The sequence below is a fragment of the Columba livia genome, chromosome 6 (genome assembly GCF_036013475.1).
Source record: "Columba livia isolate bColLiv1 breed racing homer chromosome 6, bColLiv1.pat.W.v2, whole genome shotgun sequence".
In the NCBI taxonomy this organism is placed as follows: Eukaryota; Metazoa; Chordata; class Aves; order Columbiformes; family Columbidae; genus Columba; species Columba livia.
In genome coordinates this window covers 17,424,661-17,445,652 of record NC_088607.1, presented here as the reverse complement: position 1 = coordinate 17,445,652, position 20,992 = coordinate 17,424,661, and the positions used below count along the sequence as shown (strand labels likewise).

Sequence of the window (20,992 nt, the reverse complement as noted above, 5' to 3'; positions counted from 1 at the left end):
CGTGACCCACAGCAGAAGTTTTCGGTTAGTTATTGGCACTTAATACTTTGGGAGGTACTCTCCTACAGTGGTAGACTTTCGCTTGCCACAGGGTAAATATTTGCATCCTTTCTGCAGCTAATCAGTCTAACACCATTTGGAATTCATCCTAATGCATGAAACAATGCGGTATCATTTAATTTCTCTACATAGTACATATTACCATTGCAGCTACAGAACGAGAACCACACAAGGTACCCAACTTAAATATTGTATAAGCTTTGTTCTCTTTAACTACAATTCTATGTTATGAATGCATCTGCAGCATTTATTCTCACATTTGGGTCATTTTTGACCGGTGACTACGGTATAAATTGTTTCATTATTACAATTTTATGAGTTCAAAGGGCAAAAGGGTAATCTACTTATGGTAACGGTCAGACAGTTCCCCCTCTGCCCTCAGCTCAGGGCTTTGAAGTTTTTCTAACAATTTTACAAACCTAATTAAATATTTTCTACTGCACAGCATTTTAGGAAGATATTGTAAGAACAGGATTAACATTCTTAATGTCTCTGTCCTAAGGGTCCTTTTCCAGATAGTAATGAAACATTGTCATTTATATACATATTTTAAAATATTCACCCCCTAGATTCATTCTAGGCTTTAAGAGGATTTGGAGGGGTAGGGGGCTGGTTGGTTGGTTGTTTTAGTGTGCATAACAGTATTAAGGAATTTTATAATATATGAGAATGAAATGTAAAGATCACCATTAAACTGTCACATATAGAGGGAAACAACTGGTTGCTTGGCTGTTTGAATCAGAAACTTCAATGTTTGGGGGAAAATAAGCTGAAAACATGCATTACATGGATCTAGTATTCACAAGGTTTTTGTTAACATCTTATTTTCCTGCACTTTGCTGATACTGTGTAGACCTTTTCTGTGTATATAGAACAGGATCTTTGGCACAATGTGTGTCCACAATGTGTACAAACTCAATGTACTTCCTACAACGGCCAGTTTGGGAATTTACAGGAGGTAGGATCTGGTGAAAAAAGTATGTAATAATACAAAAAACAGGCTGGGAGGTAACACATACAAAAGAATGGTAAATATAAACATTGTAAAGATTATTTCAGTCTATTTTCTTTTGAATGCTTAGCTTTGATTTTTTCATTACATTTTGTATACTGGATATATGTGAATTGATGTATATATGTATTAATAGATACCTTAAGAAAAAAGCTGTGTCTGCTAAAATGGAATTTCAGACATCTTTAATTCTAAATTGTTCTGAATTTCTACACATTTCTAGATTTATTAGCAGGTCTCTTAATTTTATTCTCTCAATACCCCATCTTTTAGGCATCACCTGATTGTGCCTCTGTTGGTCTGGGAATTCTGTACCTAATTCCTGACAAATAGTTTTGCAGCTCAATGGCAGAAATTAAAAAAACAGAGTCCAGACTTTGGATCAAAAGCTAAATTAGGACAGTTTTACTTTAGCCTTATAGCATTGATTCACAGGCAGGACAGCAAAGCTACAACTGTATTTTTAAAGGCAAAGTGGAGAATCAGGCAACTATCTCAGCAACCGCAGCCACTTCACTGCCCTGTTGGAGGCTCCAGCTGTTCAAACACGCCTGGAGGGGAGCGGCGCTGAGGGAGCTGCCAGCTGGCCAGGCAGAGCCCCAGCCCTGCCCCCAGACTGGGGACATCTCCCCGGTTGCCCTCACTCCCGTGCTGCCATATGTGACCGGCAGATGAAGGATGGTCTCAAGTGAGCTAAGTTAACCTGGCTTCCCAGATGGGATAGGAGGCAGGTAAAGTGACCCCCTGCCACCTCTCGAGGAGAGTATTGTGTCTTTTCAAGGAAAAAACAGGATTTGGGTTCCTCAGCTTCTGGCAGGCCCACCTGGAGATCACCTTCATGTAGGATGGAGGGAAGCTTCACCTATGCTCAACAGAGAGCACTCGGATCAAGAACTCTCTTGCCTGACAGCTCTCCACACAGAGGGAAAAGAAGTAAAGAAACTGGCAGGAATCCCTGCATAGGGCTGGGTAGGAAGGTACATTGCATCCTGCATTGTGCTAATTCTCTGTTAACCCATGCTCATTATAGGCAGGACCCAAAACCTTTTCATCCTTGCACAGATTCATGTCTCAGTGACAACCAATGGTAGGACAAGGGGTAATGGGTTCAAACTGGAACACAAGAGGTTTCACTTAAATTTGAGAGGAAACCTCTTCTCAGTGAGGGTAACAGACACTGGAACAGGGGGGTTGTGGAGTCTCCTTCTCTGGAGACATTCAAAATCCGCCTGGACACATTCCTGTGTAACCTCATCTGGGTGTTCCTGCTCCAGCAGGGGGATTGGACTGGATGAGCTTTTGAGGTCCCTTCCAATCCCTGACATTCTGTGATTCTGTGAAGAAGGATGCCCACTGGATCACACCTCCTTCTGCCAATTAATCCTGTCTCACAATTCAGCTATGTTAAAACACAAAAATTAGAAAAATTATTGATAACTTTTCCAGCAATTAGAATTTCTGACAAGTTCTAATTCCCTAACTAAATGCTAATGTAAGATATCTAGATCTTGATGATGTCTCTGAAAAGTTTATTTTCTATTATGTACACCTTGCTTGTCACAAAGTGAGACACAGCAACCCACATTCCAATTTCATCTTCAAGAAACGCCAAATGCCTCTCCTGCCCAACCCATTTCCCTCCTCAGGAGACTGAAATGCAATGTTCAGGCAAAAGACTCGTTTTTGGGTTTTATTCAATGTGACCTAACATTTTTCTGTTTTTATTAATATGATCCTAAGAATCCAAATCATCCTTGTGGAAGACCACCAATGAGAAAGACTGGTGTAAAATACAGAGGTAGTACACTGCACTAAGCTGTAAAATATGTAGACAGAGTGGAAAAATACTTCAATTAGAACAGGACATACTGAAATAAAATTGAAAGCTTTTGGAATGTTTGGAAAAAAAGCAAAAAACTTATTAGAAGCAGAGCAAGAAGTTCACACCTTCTATATACACACACACACACACATGTATATATATAAAATCAGAGAAGACCACCATTCCTATTCTTGAGCAAAAGTACCAGATACTTTCAGATTTTCTGGTCTGCTTCTTGAAGTTAGGTATTTTGCAGAGAAATGCAATGCAGGATAATGAAATCCCAGAGTTCACCACAAGATCCCTTCCTTCTCTTCCACCTTCCTTTCTTGGAAGTCCACTTGTCATTCTAGGTATTTGCTATGACTAAGAACTTCAGCACTTACTGACTTTAACAGATTGCTGTTCATTAACAGATTGGTGGGTTGTTTGTTGGACTGTTGAATGCTTTTTAACAGAAAAGAAAAACAATCTGTCAAGTAATCGCATTTCCCTGTTTTTATTTAGATCTCCTTCAGTTCATATTAGAAATAATAAAAATGCAACGTAAAAGATCAGAATAAATATCTCGAATATTGCCAAGAACTTCTAAAAATTTATCTTCAGATATTCATAATTTTCAATATCTCACATAACTCCTTAGTTCAAAATGCATCTGAGTATACTCCATTGTGTTTATAAGTGAAATGTCAAACCCATGTATGCAATACAGTAGGAAACTACCCAGCAATTGTGAGTTATTCACACACTCTAAGCGCTAATTGAAATGTCACTGTCGTATCCATTAATCCCAAAGTGTCAAAGAATAAAGCTGGGGGAGGGTGATGAGCAAGAACATAAATCACAGACGTCACAGTGAGGCCTGGAATGTGCCTGTGATGGACCTTATGAATGAAACCACAACAGCAAAGCAGTCTCTGAGCAAAATCTTGTGCTGATCCACAGATTGTAAAATGTCATTTGTTGCAATGTGCTATTCTGACAAGCTTCCCTAATTGTACTTAAACTACCCCAAGTGCTTCTGCACAAAACCAATTTTTTTTCTAATGTGCTTTGCAGAAAGGATGAATTAAAATCTATTCTACTTGCACCTGTACAGCTGATGCTAGAAATTACACGGTGGTGGAAAGAATGCATTTTCAGTTTTTAAGTTACTGGTTTTCTGAAATGTTCTAATTTTTGCCCCAGGTTTCCCATGTTCTGTCCACGCCATATGCTCAGTGTAACAGCTACATATAACAAAACATGTTGTCTAAGGTTATATTTTACTCTTAAAATAATGAAATGTTGTAATGTTAGATTATATGAAAACTCCACTAATGTCTCTTCACTGACTAAAGTTTCCACTGTGCAGTAACCAAAGTTGGCAAAAGAGTGGTAATAGAAATTAGGATGGTACAAAATAGGGCAAAGGCTGCAAGGAAATAGGTCTGAAAAGATCCCAGAGACCAAATGACAGCTGGACCCATTGGGACTTCTCATTACTTTCCTGTGAACATGCTGTTCACACTGTGAAAGTCACCTGCAAGGCATGCAATTCTTCCCCTGTACTGCTAGAAATCCCTGAGTGAAACAGTGAATCGGTTAACATGTACAGAGTAGTGAAGTACTGTGTTGTTCACAGATGATATCTGAAATAATAGAAACAGAATAACATGGTAGTGGGCAAGCTTTCTTCGCTGTTCAGATGACTGTGCAGTAGGTTTACCAATTCAGCTTGTCTAGATGAATGATTATGGTGTCAGTATTACGAATACTATGGAATTTCTGTTTCTACAACTGGGATCTTCTTCACATCTGAGAAACTAAACAAATGCACATACACATATCCCTACCCACCTACTTGAAAAGAACACTGTTAAATTTGCAACACCAAGTGTACCAAAAGTTAACAAAAAGTCAAACCATGATCTGTTTAGCCAACTTGGGCAATCAGGAGACAAACTTTAATGTCATGATCACAAATATTTTTTTCAGTCAGACTCTGATTACCCCATCAGTTTATTCCATGCACTGAAAGGCATGAAGGCTGTATAATGAAGGACTGTCAGAAAGCTTCCTGCTCTATCTGTTACAGAGTTTAGCTGGGACGTAACAAATAAGGCAGGAGAAAGAAAGAAAGACAAGCATATGATTAAAATGTCAAAAATGCCCCTTAACCCTGTCTCTGGACTCCCAACAAAACTCTTTGTGATGCTAACCAAATTGTTTGAAATCAAATTTCCCATTTCCCATAGGTGGCTGCTAGCTGAGTAGTCATCAATTTTTTCACATGTCCAAACTGAAAACCTCAGGATATGACTTGCAGAACTGCCCCATTTTAAGCCATTACCAAAATCATCCAGACTTTTCCTTCAAACACATATGAGGAAAGATACTTTGAAAAAAACAGAGCATAAAAATCTAAAAACATGTATTAAAAAAACCCTAGTGTGCCTTTTCACTGTATCCCAGTCATGAGCTACAACACCAGACCTAAAACCTATTCATACCATAACAATGTTACAGAAGTAACTTCCTTCACACAGATGAGCGGCTCACCCTCGGCGCTGAGCACCACGGAATACACGAGGAAATTAATCCCGCCTTCAGTGCTGGATTGAACCACTTATTCTGTAAAATCATCCTGATGTCATACTTTGAACAATGAGAATAAAACAACATCTGACGTTTACTAAGTTAGTACTATTATTCTGCACAGTGAGTAAGGCAGTAATAATTCTAGGAGGGAGGAAACCCATGTAACAGCGCATTATCAATAAATAAATTCAAGTGGGAAAAGTAACATTTCACAGACATTTGACTTTTTTTCCCCCTCCAACTATAAAAGCATAACTTTTATGTAGTGGTTTTGGGCAATTCTGTACTAAACTATAATATTTGTTACTGGATATAGCAATTATGGTCCCATTAGGGCTAACAACAGATATGTTTCAATTGCATACCCGAGTTAAAAGAAAAGTTTCATAAAATAATTTCCCAGAAATGTTAACCTACTTACTCATAAATACTTTTATAAGAAGCTGTGCTGTAATGTTTTTGTTGCTGTTTCAGAGACAAAGATTTTGCAGGTGATGGAAAAAGATAACTATATGGCTCACATTAAAGAACGTTTTTGCAATGTTAAGAAAGATACAGATAGGAATACTGGAACTTCTACTTACATTCACATTGTATTACATCCAGATTAAACTGCTGAATTGCTCCCATGCTTATTTGTTTTAATTCACTGTCCAGTAGCATCTGCATTAGGGATGTTGAAAGATGCTGGCAGGCTGACATGCAGGCTGTCTGGGCCACTTTTCCCTAGTAGAAAGAGCAACAGGTTTTAAGATAGAAACAAATGGTACATCACTAAAGAATTGCTTATTTGATTTGATTTTAATATACACTCAAAGTCTTAATGATGCAGGACTCGGATTAGAAGGAAAAAGATCACGCTTGCTGTTATTTGTGTGACCCGTTAGCTTTGTTTCTATTAAATCAATTAGGGGGCTGAATTAAATATATGTTAAAGCAATTATTGATATTTCTTTCAGAAATCCAACTGTTTCCATAAATACAGTAACATTTCCAAAATAATAACAATCTAAGTTGCTGAAGCATATGTGGATTTTTTTTTAAACTAAGAATGAAAACAAGCATATAACAAAAATATTTTTAACAATATTTTTAACAACAGTCAGTAAAAAAAACCCAAACTTTATATAACCCAAAACCATTGCTTTCATTGGGGCATTTCTCATAACAGCTTGTGCTAATTATTTGCACTTCAATTGCTTGAATTCCACCTCAATGCTTGTTGTAAAATTATTTAAAGTATTCATGCTGATCAATCATCTTTACAGGTGCTTAATAAATCAGTGCTGCCAGTAATCAACTACTGACAAAATGAAATGTAGTCCTCTGCTGTACAAAATATAAATTATTTTCCAATCACAGTAACATTTTTCTTGACAACGTACATGTAATTGAGACAAATAATTTTCCATACATGGGACTAAAAAAGAAAGCACAACATCAGACATTAAGTTAGTAAATTATTAAAAATTTAGTACAGAAAAATTGAAATATATGGAAATTTTACCTTAGACTTAAGAAAACCAATTAAGACCAGATACCCGATCAGATGGCACTGTGCTATTCATAGCACTGCAATCTTTTAGAGCAGAGTGATTTTGGCTTTGAAATGCAATTATATGAATCTCTGTAGTTTAATGTACTTAAACCACACTTTTCAACTGATGTCTGTGTTACAATATAAATTGAAACATACTTAACTATGAACATGTTTACACTAATGAAATAACAATTACATAATACACCTACTGGAGCACATGCCACTATCGCCTTACTTATATCCATCAGTAAAGTGATGACACCTATTTCTCTAAAGCAATGGTTCCCCAGCTGCTTTCTGCAAAGTCAGGCTGATCAATTCACTGTTGACTCACAGAAACTCGTGTAAGCAATGAAAAATGGTAAGGATAGACTTTGTTCATTGTTCATAGTTCATTGTTCCAAAAAGTTTGGAAAGTTCTGCTCCAGCATCTGAAGAGCAAGATTTTGCCCTTAATAAGACAACTTGCTCATATCACTGAATTGTCATATATACACGTAACAAAAGCAAATCGGGCCCTAAATATTTAGTAATTGAAAAATCCGTTCTTTGTTAAAACATAATTAAAATGTCAACAATACAATGGAAATTGTTCACTCTCCTCACATGTCACACTGAAACATTAAATGGCTTTTGCTAATACCTCTTTAGCATTAGGACACCTTGAACTGTTAAGAGCTTTATATCTAAAATGAGATGTCAGTTTCTTAACTGAAAATCTCAGAAAAGCAAATAACATTTTTGACCAAAATAGATGAACTGACAACGAGGAATGTAAGAAACAATGCAAGAACAGCATGCTTAAAAGTCTCCCAAACCCAATGGTAATTACCCTGGGAGACATGCAGCTCTATTCCCCGAGTGGAACAATATCAATATGAATGGAAAAAAAGAAGAGGAAAAAAAAAGGGTGAAAAAATGAGGTGAGAAGGCGAATCAATGGGCCACAGTTCATTTAATTACAGTGTAGCAGGTCTGAAATACTTAATGGAAATGTCATTTTGATTTAATGGAACAACCAGTGCATCTTTGTTTAATGTACTGCTCCATCAAATCAGCTCCATGTCCTATTTATGCTGCCACTATAATGTAATAAAAGTTCAACCAGATTAATAGGTTGTCAAGAAAAATTTTAACATTCGATTTATTTTATATGCAAATGATGTGTACTCTTCCATTATTTTAAATAAAACACAGAATTTTATCTTTCTGACAAGCATCTGTAGTTAACTGTTAAAATCTGGCAAATATCAATAGTACTGGAGCACAAGAGAATGGTTGCAATGCAGAAATGACGTGGTAGAAGCCACTTGGACTTTAAATAAGTGTCAATACATGTACACTTAATGCTTACTTTAAAATTTCATAAAATGGAAACATCCTAACATTTGAACTATTTCCAACTATGTAACTCGAACTACAGGCTTATTGTTCACTTGACATATCAACAAGATTACTATACACAGTTTATACTCAATACAATCACTCAATTTTCTTAAATCTAGAGAAAAAACAAATCTGTATATCAATCAAAATGCTGAATTTTAACTGAGAGAAATGTGAACATTACTGTTCTCCTCTTCAAAATTCATTTCTTCTCAGTTCAAAATATGTTGTATGTAGAATATCCAGAAAAACATGAAATTCAAATTTGTGCTTGACAAATGAGATCTAGTTAAAATTATTTCTCAAAATTTCCACCATCCACCAATTTATCAATTCCTTGCCATTTTTTCATAGTGCATTTTGAAGAGGAAATTCAATGATTCGATTCGTGAACATAGCAATAACACATTTATTTTCCAGAATTAAACAATGCTCAGGTAGTTTTAAAACATTCTTAATGTTTATTATTTGTCAGTTCGGGTTTTTTTAATTACTATGATTATTTTTAAGGGGGATTGCTGTGGTTACTGTATCTAGGAATTAAATACCTATATTTAATAGCATGCAGAGATGCAGCAGGCTTCTCACATTCGCTCCAGTTGCCTCCCATTTGGAGACACTACCATTATCTCACCCGTGCCTATGCTAATTGCTGCTGCCTACAAAACCTATTATTCCAGGCAACTAATGTAAAGTTTACGAAACAAGGACTCTATTCTATAAGCAAAACCACCTGCTAACAGTGTTAAAGGCAACTGTTTTTTCAGCCAGCCTTCACGTTTTTCTGAAATACAAGTTTGTAAAAAGAGAAAACCCTTAGACAAACTTCTTATATTTCAAAGGAGCTTGCAAAGAGAATCTGCTGACATATTAAATCCTTTTTTATAGGACCCAAAAGCTTTTCTCCTAAGAACAATTGCAGCGAAGAGACATTTGGCTCCTAGGAAACCCCCAAAGGGTCAGGCATATGCATCCTCCACGGCACCTTCGCCGTGCTGCTTTCTAAGACTCACACTCGCTTGTCTCAAAAGCAGCTTTCATCATTCACTATAGTGTCAGTCAATATGATTTATGGACTGCATTCAACAAAGTCAAAGCATATAGAATGAGAAATATGACTACAATCTGCTAATTTGTTTTGTATTGAGCCACTTAGGAGTCAAAGACCTGATGTCAGGCTGAGACCAGTAACGCAATTAACCCGCCAGTGACAGATTCATCCATCCTCCCTGCCAGGCTGTGCCAATCAAAGACAGCATGAGGCAGCATTTGGAGAAACGGGTAAGAAAATCCATTCTCTAAGTAGCCTGTGGAGGCTGTTGATTGACAGTTTTTGAATATAGCTGCAGAAAACCACCACCCCTTCACCCTTACTCCAAGCTCTGAAATGAGGCTTTTGCTGCCAATCACAGAAACGACAAAACACCACAAACTGCCATCCTCAGCATGAAAGGAAATAACAAAACTTATCCGTTACATCTAAGAAGCTGAAAAATTAATTTAACAATATGAAATGACATAATGAAAAACCTTCTGCAAATGCAAATAAACTAAGCATACAGATTTTATCAATCATAATAACCAAAGCATGGCATGACTTAATATCAGGACTAAAATCCAACTTTTGAACTACTGACAAAACCCAAGTATATTAAAAAACACTAATACAATTTTTAAGACTCAATTTTACTTCCAGTCTCTGCATTGAATTCTACTGAAAAATAATAAAAAATATCCACTTGAAAGTAATTTGTAACTGTTACTTTTCAATAGTCACTTTTCTGAAGACTTGTCCTTTACTGACTGTACTGACAGAACACATTTCTAGAATAAAACTTCAAGTAATTCTAAACTCAGATGAAAAATGCCTGTATGCACACACTCTATAATTTCAAATTAAGTAATTTGAAAAGAAAAGGTTTGATTTTTCTTTAACTTTTCAAAATGAAAACAAAAAAAATGCAGGTCCTTAATAATAAATTTGATTACCCAATTGATTTAATGAGATTAGTGGCTGTACAACAAAATTTTAATTTGCTCATTCATTCGAAGTATCTAGTGGCACTATAAACTGCTACACAAACTTTAAATGGGATGTAAAAGAATATGAGAACAGCAATAATCTCAGAAGACTAAACTCTTGTGACTTTAGTAAACAGAAACATTAAAAACTGGGTGAATCACAAATTATAACCCCCCAAAGCAACACAGCCTCTGTGCTCTGCATCTCTGAAATTCTGGTAGTACTTGGTCACGACACAACCATCACACTGACACCCATCCAACATTAACGGGAAATACTTCCACATAAAGTATTAAGTATCCCTAGTACTCATTCCACTTAATAGCTTGATAGTTCAACATGAGCCTTAGTATTCAAATCACAGAAATGTCCATTGGAATGAACCACCAATGTCATCTAGTCCAGCCTCCTGGAGCAGAACTGTTGCCAACACTAGTTCAAATCTATTGTTCCTTTTCCTGACGGAGCTTTCAAATCAGCTGAGGATGGGAACTGCACAGCCTCACTGAGTAACCTCCTCCCACACGGCACTGCTCTACTCATGCAGACTTTTTCCCTAATGTCAAAGCTTCCTCTTCCAAGCTGTGACCACAGCCATCTGTGAATTTGTCAGTCCTATCAAGAAGAGTTTGGCACCATCACCTTTGTATCTTTCCTTCAAGAGCTTGTAGGCTGCCATTAGGTCTCCCCCCAGCCTTCTCTTTATCAGATTAAATAATCCACCTCCCTAAACTTCCGTTTGTAACTCATGTGCTCCAGGCTCCCAACAACTTGGAAGCCCACTGCCAGATCCTCTCTCCAGACCCAGAGAGCTACTACTCAGCCAACTGCTTTCCGGATTGTGGCAATGAATGGGATTATTCCCACACTGTGTACTCAAAGTGCCTTGGACATTCACTCAGTTAAACAGTGGACAGCACAGTGTATATTTGTTCACTTACCCAGTGTACAGCAACAAGATTCAACTACACTAGAGTTATTAGAGAAAATCAGTAAAGTAAGTTCAGAAATGTGGTATTCGGAAGCCACTCTTAACAGATTAATATTAATTTCAACACTTTCATTATAATGGAAATGCTTATGCCAAATCAAAATAAACTCCTTATACAAAAATTGATGATCTGAAAATAATCAGGGCTTGGAAGAATTCTTCAATGCAATCCATCACCTTCTTAATAAATTCGAGCGCACACATTCCCTTGACGCCAGGCAGACACAGCCCTGACTCTTCACTCTCTTATATCAGTCTACCCTTATTCTGTATGCATGTCTCATAGCCGCATTTTGATACCTGACCTCTCTTCCAAAAGGTCTCATACACTCCTCTAAATTCTCTCATTTGGGATGCAAGGCACACCCCACCAACCTTCTGCAAGGTTTTTAGGGCTCCTGCTGTCCCAGTGTACGAAAGCCCAATGTTAGTAATTAACCTGATCCCTGCATGCAACTACACAAAGTACGCAGCAAGTCATCAGGGAAACAGAAGGGTCTTTTTATTAAACGATTAAAAATGGAAGCAATAAGCCTGTAGGCAGTTCATAGTTTTGCAGTTCACATGCTTTTCTTCATCTTGCATTTACTTACCGACATAGCTGCATGGTCATTGTTGTTATTCTGAGAAGGAAACCAGTAAGGCAATCAAAACAAAAAAATTAAGATGTACTGTCAACATCCCAAAAAAAAAAAGAATAAAAAATTGGTAGCAATAAAAGGTAAGGAAAAGCTTCCAAAAAGAACAATCACAGCTGCTTAATTCCTTAAATTATTTCTTTTAAGCCTGTGAACTTATATAGTTTTTTGTTGAGGCATAATAAGGAAATTATAATCTAAATAATACTAATTCAGCAATAATGTGTTTTTTGTAATTAGGAACTATATGCCAAAACATCAAAATAGCAAACTTCAAATGACAAAGGATTCGTTGATATGTTTTTCTAGGAAGTTTTCATTATAAGAAATGATAAATTCCAAAATATTCAGGTTAAAAAATAAATGCCATGTTTACTGCCTTGGTAAACATTAACATAACATTAACATACATTTTACAAGCAAGACTTAGAATTGCTCAGGACAGTAAGAATCTAAATGTAACATGACCCTTTAATACATTTTAACATCAATCTAATGGTAACGTAACTGGAGGGTGGAATAAAGATATTTTATTTTCCCAAACTGTTTCCTAAGTATAGTGCACATGCACAAAGGAGAAAACTAAGATGTGAAACTTAGGAGGAAAAAAAGAAGCTTCAGAGATGCCAGGTGTCTCCAGTGATTAAATGGAGATACCAGACCCCAACTAAATTGTGCCACGAAATATGCAGGTTTAGTAAAACTGAGATCATGGTCTACTAGATTTAGATCTCTAATGTTCCAATAAAAATAATACAAATTGCATAAAATGGATATTTAACATAAAATGTATTTTTTAAAGTTACATCTACATTGCTACAGAAATACTTCAGTATATCCCCACATGGAAGTATGAAAGCAGACACATCCCAGTGCATTACACAGCTCACACATACAGCTGAAATAAAACAAGGCTCTAATGGCAGGAACCAAATGACCGCAACAAAAAATCATTAATGAATGTATCGTAGCAACTCTACAAGAAGATTAGAGGTCGAAACAATATCAAAGAGAAAGCCAGCAACCCTTGAATGAGCCTACAGAGAACTAGTGTGGCCAACTAATGCCCCCAGCCCTGGCACAAGCCCCTCTAACGTGACCGGGCACACTAAGGGAGGAAGACATTTCTCTACTTGTCCTGCACTACTTCTTACAAAAATGACGGCCGGTGGCTAGGGCTTTGGTTCTTTGATTTTTAATTACAAAAAATGTTCCGAGAAACTATTTTGAGCAACAGAATGTTTCTGACAGCTATACAAAAATTATTACAGAAATTACACTGTGACATTAATGGAATAATCCATTAATGAACACTAAAATTATTCCAAATCTTAACTATGGCACATATGAGAATCTAGTGTAGTTTAGCACTCCAAAGGACTTATTATTTTAATGACTTACAGAATGTAGTTCTGGGCCTATCTTTGAAAATGCATTTGCTATAAATTTTCTCTTAATGAAAACAGCTTAGTATTACAAATCTAACCAGAATCACCATAGTGGATGGTGTACACATTTTCATACAACTTCCACAGCTCATGCGCAACAACATTCTTAGGACTGTATATTTCTACAATTGGCCAAACCACAATAGCGAGTAGTACACAGGGTAAGCAAAAAATTACAAGAACTCTCTTGCCAGACCAAACTAGTTGTCCATGTGGTTCTACATCCTGCCTGTTACCTGACAAGAGTTTGAAATTACCAATTAACCTCTTCATAGGAAATAGCTTTCTCCAAGGGTTGACTTGTGCCCCAAGGTGCGTATTTCTATTCCTTTCACACTTTTCAAGTCTTAACAACACAGTTTCTTCTTTCCACCCCTCTTAACATACTACTTCATTCTGTCCGTGGCTCATTTCCAAAGAACTATATCACAACATACATTCATGACAGACTTCTGTACATCCTTCACTAGAAGCTGCATATCTCCCAACTATACGCATATGGTCACTGAAAAGCAGTGCCATTTGCTCACACTGTTTCGTATGTTAAATTACAATGAATTTAACTAATTCACAAACTTCCTATTCTTCATCAAAAATTGCTCAACTGATGTGGCACAGAGCACATGCCTCACACGTCACGTTCTCATCAATATTCCATGATACATTTTGAGTGGGTTAAGTCTTTGACTCAGAAAAAAAAAAAAAGACTTAAGAATGACAGCCTCTTCACATGTGATTCGGAAGACCAGCTAAACCCACTATGCCAGCAACTTCAACACCTTGCTGTGCATGTAAAGAAATCATTCTCTACTTCTAGACCAGGGTCTCAAAACATTCTTTGCACTGAGGACCTGAGGACTTTTTTCTTCATAGGCACTGCATGTGGGTAAAGCACTGAGACATCAGCATGACAGCAGCAACCAAGGACAAGCTGATGAAAAGCAGATGTAGCTTGAAAGATGTATTGAAGTCACTCCGGACTTATAAAGCCATAAACTATTAAGATGATAGATCAAACTAGAAATAGTCTTTTTTGTCTTAAAGCAAGGGGAAATCAGACAAAAGAATGTAATAATTAATGCATAAAACAGGTTAACAGCACTCTTTTACACAGGACAAAGTTACACAGGATATATTTGAATATGAACAAGGATTAATTTCAGTAAAGCTCAATTAACTACAATCAAATTACTTTTTATGATCAAAACTATCTAGCTAAAAACAACCTCGGAGAATCCAAGACATCCATAATCTCATGCACAAATGCAGGATTTGCACCAATTCTGCATTGCTGGAATCAATATATATGTGCATATGTACACAGAACCAATACGGCTAATTAAAAAGGCCATCTGATGCTCTAGAAAACTGCATGAGTACTTACACTATTTGTAAATTAGCTGCTGTTAACAATATTACTGAAGTATTTGAAAGTAATTCTAAGTATTACCATGGGTAAGCATCATCAACATACTGAAACACCTCTGAAAATATATCTGAACTAAAAAAAAGTTTAAAAAATACTTCTGTCAGCATGTGCACAATTCAAAAATCACATCTGTCACATCTATCTTCAAAATCTTAGTGTTTTAAAACAAAATAATGCTCCAATAGTTTGAAATTAAACTTAATTTTGAACACTTACAGGTAAATGAGTAAAAACTTGAAACGTGCTTCTTAAAAAGTTAATAAGGTCCATTAAGTATCCACTGGCCCTTCCATCCGATTCAGACATTGTCCAATCATAATCAGCAATCTGAATAAATTCATCTATTTTTTGGTTAAGTTTTGTGTATATTTCTCCTTCTGCAGCATGCCTCGCATCCTGAAAAAAAAGTGCAATTGTCAGAATTCTAAAATACTATTAGAATGCAGATAAAATTATATTAATTAATGAAACCAAAGTCTTGTGTTTTTCTTAGATTCAAAAAATATTTTACTTTAATCATTATTTTAACTTCTGTCTTACAATAAGTCTGACACTGTGTTTTTTAAAATACTCCCATAATGCATACTGTAAGAGTATTTATTACAGAATATGCCAGCAGAATAATCTAAGTTCTCAGACAAAAATGAAAGTAATTTGAATTTGGCAACAAAGCAATTGCTTTACTCTCTTCACAACAACAGCCTTTAATTCAGCCTTACAAATTTATGAACCCCAACACAAATTTTATTTGCCCTCTTTTACATATAAAATACTAAAAGAACCTAATTATTTTATCTGTTATGGCTAGAGGTCCAGCAATCGTATGACTTTTATATAATGTGTTAAAGCTGCACATCTGAAGAATACTCATCATTTTCCATCCTCCTCTAAATATCTAATCATCACGTACTGCGGCTCAGAGCACTCCCCTGCTTCCTCCCACCCCATCCTGCCACCCTCTGGATTCCACTTTTCGGAACAGTAAAGAGGTAAAGTCTAGAATTTATGTGAAGTGAGTTTACGCTGCAGACCTATCTGCCTTATTTGTTTAGGGAACATCCACACAGATTCAATTAGAGCTATGTACAGATGGTTGATATGGTGTCTCCTCCTGGCAAGGCATGCTTTTACCAGCCTGGAGTTTAAAGTTATTTGATAAATTCTATGTTCTAATTTGGGCTCAACATGAAACTTTCTTCACTGATTCTGAGCAATAATTCAAGTAAGACATTTGATTTTCAAGGGAACTGGTAGGCTGATGAAGTTTTTTAGAGAGTAAAAGTAGGCTGGATACATTGGAACAACATAAAAGTGGATTAAATTCCCATCACTAGTTTCCGCTGGAAGAAAGCGGTCCAAAAACATTGCCCTTCAGGAAAGGTGTAAATAGTAAAGGCAAAAAGGAAAAAAAAAAAAAGAAATTATCTGAGCTTAAAGGCAGCATCACACAGAGCACATCAAACTCAGTCTTCGACCAGGCCGCAGGCCGTGAGGCACGCCAGGAGGAAGCAAGAAAGCATGCGGCCCTGGCAGGTAGAAAGAGCAAAGCACATTTCCCCCAAAATTGTATTTTTACTGCCCAACCAACTTGTAAAAGCCTCCACCAAACAGCTCTCCCAATACAACACACAAGAATATGGCAACCTGTTAACATGTTAAATAAGATGCTGACATCCAAAATTTTGTAGATGGCTGTGACTATAAAAGCCTCAATTGAAGTAAAGTCTACATTTAAAGTTTTTAATTACCTATGAGACCTCAGTTTCAACAATCTATCACGACAAGACTTGCAAATACATCTGCTTAGGTTTAGTGTGATGGCCTGGTTTTTCGTTTTTGTTTGTTTAAAAACTAAATAATTTATGGAGCGGATGTATCATCTTCACCAGGTAAGTGCTTCTAGTAAGTGGCAATGACAAGACTAGTCCTTCAAGGTTTTGTTTCTGGAAGGTTGTTTTAGGCTACCTTTTATGTTGCTTTGGTTATTGGGTTACAACTGGAGCAGCATGCATGCCAGTACTTTAAGCAAGGAGTGTTGCTCTGTTCCTTGAGATAATTGTGAACAGCCGAGCAATTCGATTTCTAACCCAGAAGTTACTTCTGAGAAGCAGCACTGTGAATCCCACGTGCGAGTCCAGAGTGAGTTAGCAGCATTCAGATTTGGGATGACTCCTAGAAGCAGGTGAATTAACTCCATCTCTTCTTTTAACATGGTGACAGAATTGCATCAAAAAAACCTTTTGAAAGCTCACCAGATCTTGCCCCATTATAAAAATGAAAAGGGCAAATGATGCAGTTTCATTAAATGGCTTCTGTCTCAGAGGCTGTCCTGAAGCCCTGCACAGGATTTGACGCTGTGTATCTGGCTCTTCATCAGTCATCACACAGCTTAGTGCTGGGACCCTGTCCTCAAAAACTTCTGTCAACTAGATCTGCAAATACATTTATTTATGCTTAGGGAGACTGCCGACTTAAACAAAGGAAAGCCATAGTCACCCAAAGCTGGAAAACACAGCTATAAATATTGAAATACACACTTTTTCAATATGATAAAATGAAAAAGGTCTGGGTTTGTTTTTTTATTTCCTCCCCTGTGAAACAATGAAGTGTTTGAAGAACATCTTTAAATCAGTATATGTATATCTCTTATACACAAACAGCCCTCTAAAATAGTAGCCATGACATGAGTCTGAAGGCTTCTGTTAAAAAAAACACAGTGTAAATGTACTTTTAAGATCATCTCACGGAATATAAATGTGATCAATGCTGCTAATAAAAGGAGATTTTTGACCACTCAGAAAGAATGGAGGTGACATGATTTGCCACCAGGACATTAATTTAATAACAGCAGAGCATACCAAACTCTGTGAGGGCCCAGTTGGGGAACAGCAAGCAGACTTTCATTAAAACAGAGAGGAAAAAAAGAGGGATTAATGAGAAAAGACTTATCTGCTGTAAGTGGAGAATGTTGTGCTAACAAGTTCTCCATGGAAAGAGACAGGAGAGAAACTTTTAAGCAATTCTTACATGTCTGCCAGTGTTCATGCTGTATTTTTCCAAAGTGCATAGACACTAAGCCCACTAAACACAGATGTAATAGTTGGTGATTCCCTCCAATGGAACTTAGAGAGTTTACAGGATAGTTAAATATAACTTACAGCATTAGCAATCGGCACGAAACGTAATGCAAACTTTCAACTGCATTTATTAAATTAAATTTGAGGATAAAGAACATCTTACCTCTTAAGGAAATCAAAGACTACGGCTGCTTTAAGTGTTTTATTAGAATGTTAAAAAGATTATGGATTGGTCATACATGAAAATATCTATAGATATGCAAATTCAAAGACATACATGCACTATTGGTACATAACAAGCACGCTAGGCAGCCTCGATCTCAAGGACAGGGCAAAATCAGTCAAACTACCGGTAGGGCAGAGGTAATCTAACCACAGTTGCGAGGCCAGAACATTTCTGTCTTGCCTTATTCATTAAATCCTCAGCAAAAAAGATGACAGTTAATGGGAAAACTGTTGGCAATCAAATGGAAATATCAATCATCTTGCAATGACGATGTCTTATTCCACCTCACCCATCTTTTAACATCTATGCCAAAGGGGAGATTATAATAGGATAGACTACATATCAAGAGAAAAAAATTAAGTACTGAAAACAGGACTACTCTCAATAGGATTAGTCCTCTTTATCCCATAAATACAAGAAATCACCCTCCTTTGTTTCAGTGCACACTGAAAAATCCCCAAACACCTGAAGTTCAAGTTGCAGCTGCTCTGGAATCCCTGATGACTTGTTTTGTTTCTCTTTCAGAATTTTCTGTATAGAAGCCCCTCGTGACTACAGCGGCAATGCACTGGCTGAATTAACAGCACAAGGTAACATATACAAGATTATTCTTCTGTGAGAATGTTTTCTTCACAAAGAAAACACCAAACCACCCCAGAAGCGCACACATTTGCTTCTGTTCTAAATCAAAAAAGCTACACAACCAGACTCAGTCAACAAAATAATATCTGCCACATTTTATGTATATGAATACCAAATCTTGGTTCAATGTACACAACCATCTGGTGCTTGAAATAAGTACCTGGCACTCAAATACCACCAGGGCATGAAGGATCTCTAAGCATCTCCAGTGCACAGCACAGGAGGGTTTCTCACCCAAGACCAAACCATCTTTGTGCTCAGCTTAGCTAGTCCAGCTGTTGGGATCTTGTTTTAGAGCTTACTACAGTCATTATGACATAAAACAGCCTGAGCAATTATCAGAATTTTGACTAATTTACCTTAGGGATAAATCTCAGTCATCTTGAGTTACCTGAGATTATGTGTGTAAGTTGTCTTTAGTAATTTAATTTTTATGTGCAGATTTCTCATAAAAAAAACGTGTCTGCCTTACAACTGAAAAAGGACTAAGGCCTTTTGAGTAACATTGTGGAGAGGGACTTCTGAGCTGAGGGTATGGGGTTTGCTCTGCCAAAGCCATCAGACATGACTATACAAGTCACTTGGGCCTTTTGCTTTAGTTTCCTCTTTCCAAAATCCTTTAAAATTTTTATATATACAAATGCAAGAACAAACAGGAGAACTTCACCTACTAATGAGATGAGGAGCCATATACAGAAAGAAAACTACAACACATTTTATTTTAGCATTATTTTATACTTGGCTTACAACTGTTGAAATTACAATTGTTTACACTGAGTATGCATCTCCAATGATTTACTTCAATTTTTTGAGATGAAGCTTAAATACTTCTGCCATTTCTGAAAAATGCCAGAGAAAATACAGTTTGTGCAGATAAGCAGTTGCCATAAATGTATGGCATTTATGAAAACAGTCAAGTTCCCAGTGATCATTTTAACGAGTATTATTGTGTAAATAAATTTAAAGGACATGTAAATAGGATATGAATTCTAAAAAGATAATTGAATCATTTATGCTTTGTAGCACATTCTTAATACTGCTTTTATATTACTAAGTTACAGAATTTGAAAATATATGACAAAATATTGCTATTGTACAATAAAAGTAAATAAATAATACAAACATTTTAGATTAAATGGGCTGTTTTGCTCGATTCCATTCATAAAGGAGATATATTAAACAAATTGGAGCTCCATCTGTTGAAACCTTCTGTTGCAGCTACGCTTAGCTCGTCATTTTGTAACTTAATAAAAGATGCATTTGAAAGAGAATATTGATACTTCTCGCTTACTGACATTTCAGGTTGTATCAAAAACATAAACCGGAATGCTCATCTTCTGAGTGTTACAAATGAATTCTTAACAGTTTGGTATTGTTTTGGAGTCCTTACCCCCTTTTGTTTTAAAATGCTTCACTTACACAGATTTTATCACAACTTTTCAGAATTAATCATGTAATGGATGGCACACATGATACCTTAAATGTAGAAAGTCCATAAAGTCTTGCAGTGTGAACAGTCACTTGAGAAATATTTGTAATGTTGGATATAAAATCTTCAAGGTATTTACAGGCTTGCTCCAGGTGTGTTGTGTTTATGATGATTTGAACAAGCTATAGAAGACAAAAATTCTTGTGAAAATCCTTTTTGTATCACCCATTGTCATTTGATTTCGTAAATGGTTACTTTTTTCAGCAACAACGCTACTATAAATTAATTACAGTATTTAAGGTTACCACCTATTACCTGTTAGTTTTCAAGTTTGCTTTCAAATGCCACCAAGGAATAATACTACAGTTTACATACAAATGATGCCGTTTTAAAAACGAAGACTACAGACCCCTACTCAGTGAAATAGATCCAATTGATATTTTGGAATTTAAAAAGGGAAAATGAAGGAAAATATATCATCAAAAGCAAATCACTGATTTGTACCATAAAAAGAAATTTTTTAAAATTATTGCAATTAAAAAAATAATCAAATTTAGTCTGCAGAATGGTGCATTCTGAAGCTAAGAAAGTTTAAAAATGAGGTTACCAACTCCTTCCTCCCCCCACAATGGTAACAATCTGCTTGTACACAACATGTTTTTATAAGCAGGACCCACACTTCAATTCAG

The 20,992-nt window shown here is 36.4% G+C and overlaps 1 protein-coding gene across 7 annotated transcripts in view; it reads right to left on the bottom strand.

Moving 5' to 3' along the window:
* EXOC6 (exocyst complex component 6) overlaps window positions 1–20,992 on the bottom strand; it is a 93,991-nt gene that overhangs the window by 27,125 nt on the left and 45,874 nt on the right. For 4 of the 7 annotated variants that reach the window (XM_065067275.1, XM_065067271.1, XM_065067272.1 and 1 more), the window contains 4 exons: window positions 20,351–20,485; window positions 15,146–15,325; window positions 12,008–12,037; window positions 6,059–6,200 (listed from right to left, as the gene is read on the bottom strand). In XM_065067275.1, coding sequence (XP_064923347.1) covers window positions 6,059–6,200; window positions 12,008–12,037; window positions 15,146–15,325; window positions 20,351–20,485 — 487 coding nt within the window. The remainder of the gene's footprint in view (window positions 1–6,058; window positions 6,201–12,007; window positions 12,038–15,145; window positions 15,326–20,350; window positions 20,486–20,992) is intronic. The other 3 variants (XM_065067276.1, XM_065067273.1, XM_065067274.1) reach the window with 1 other exon arrangement.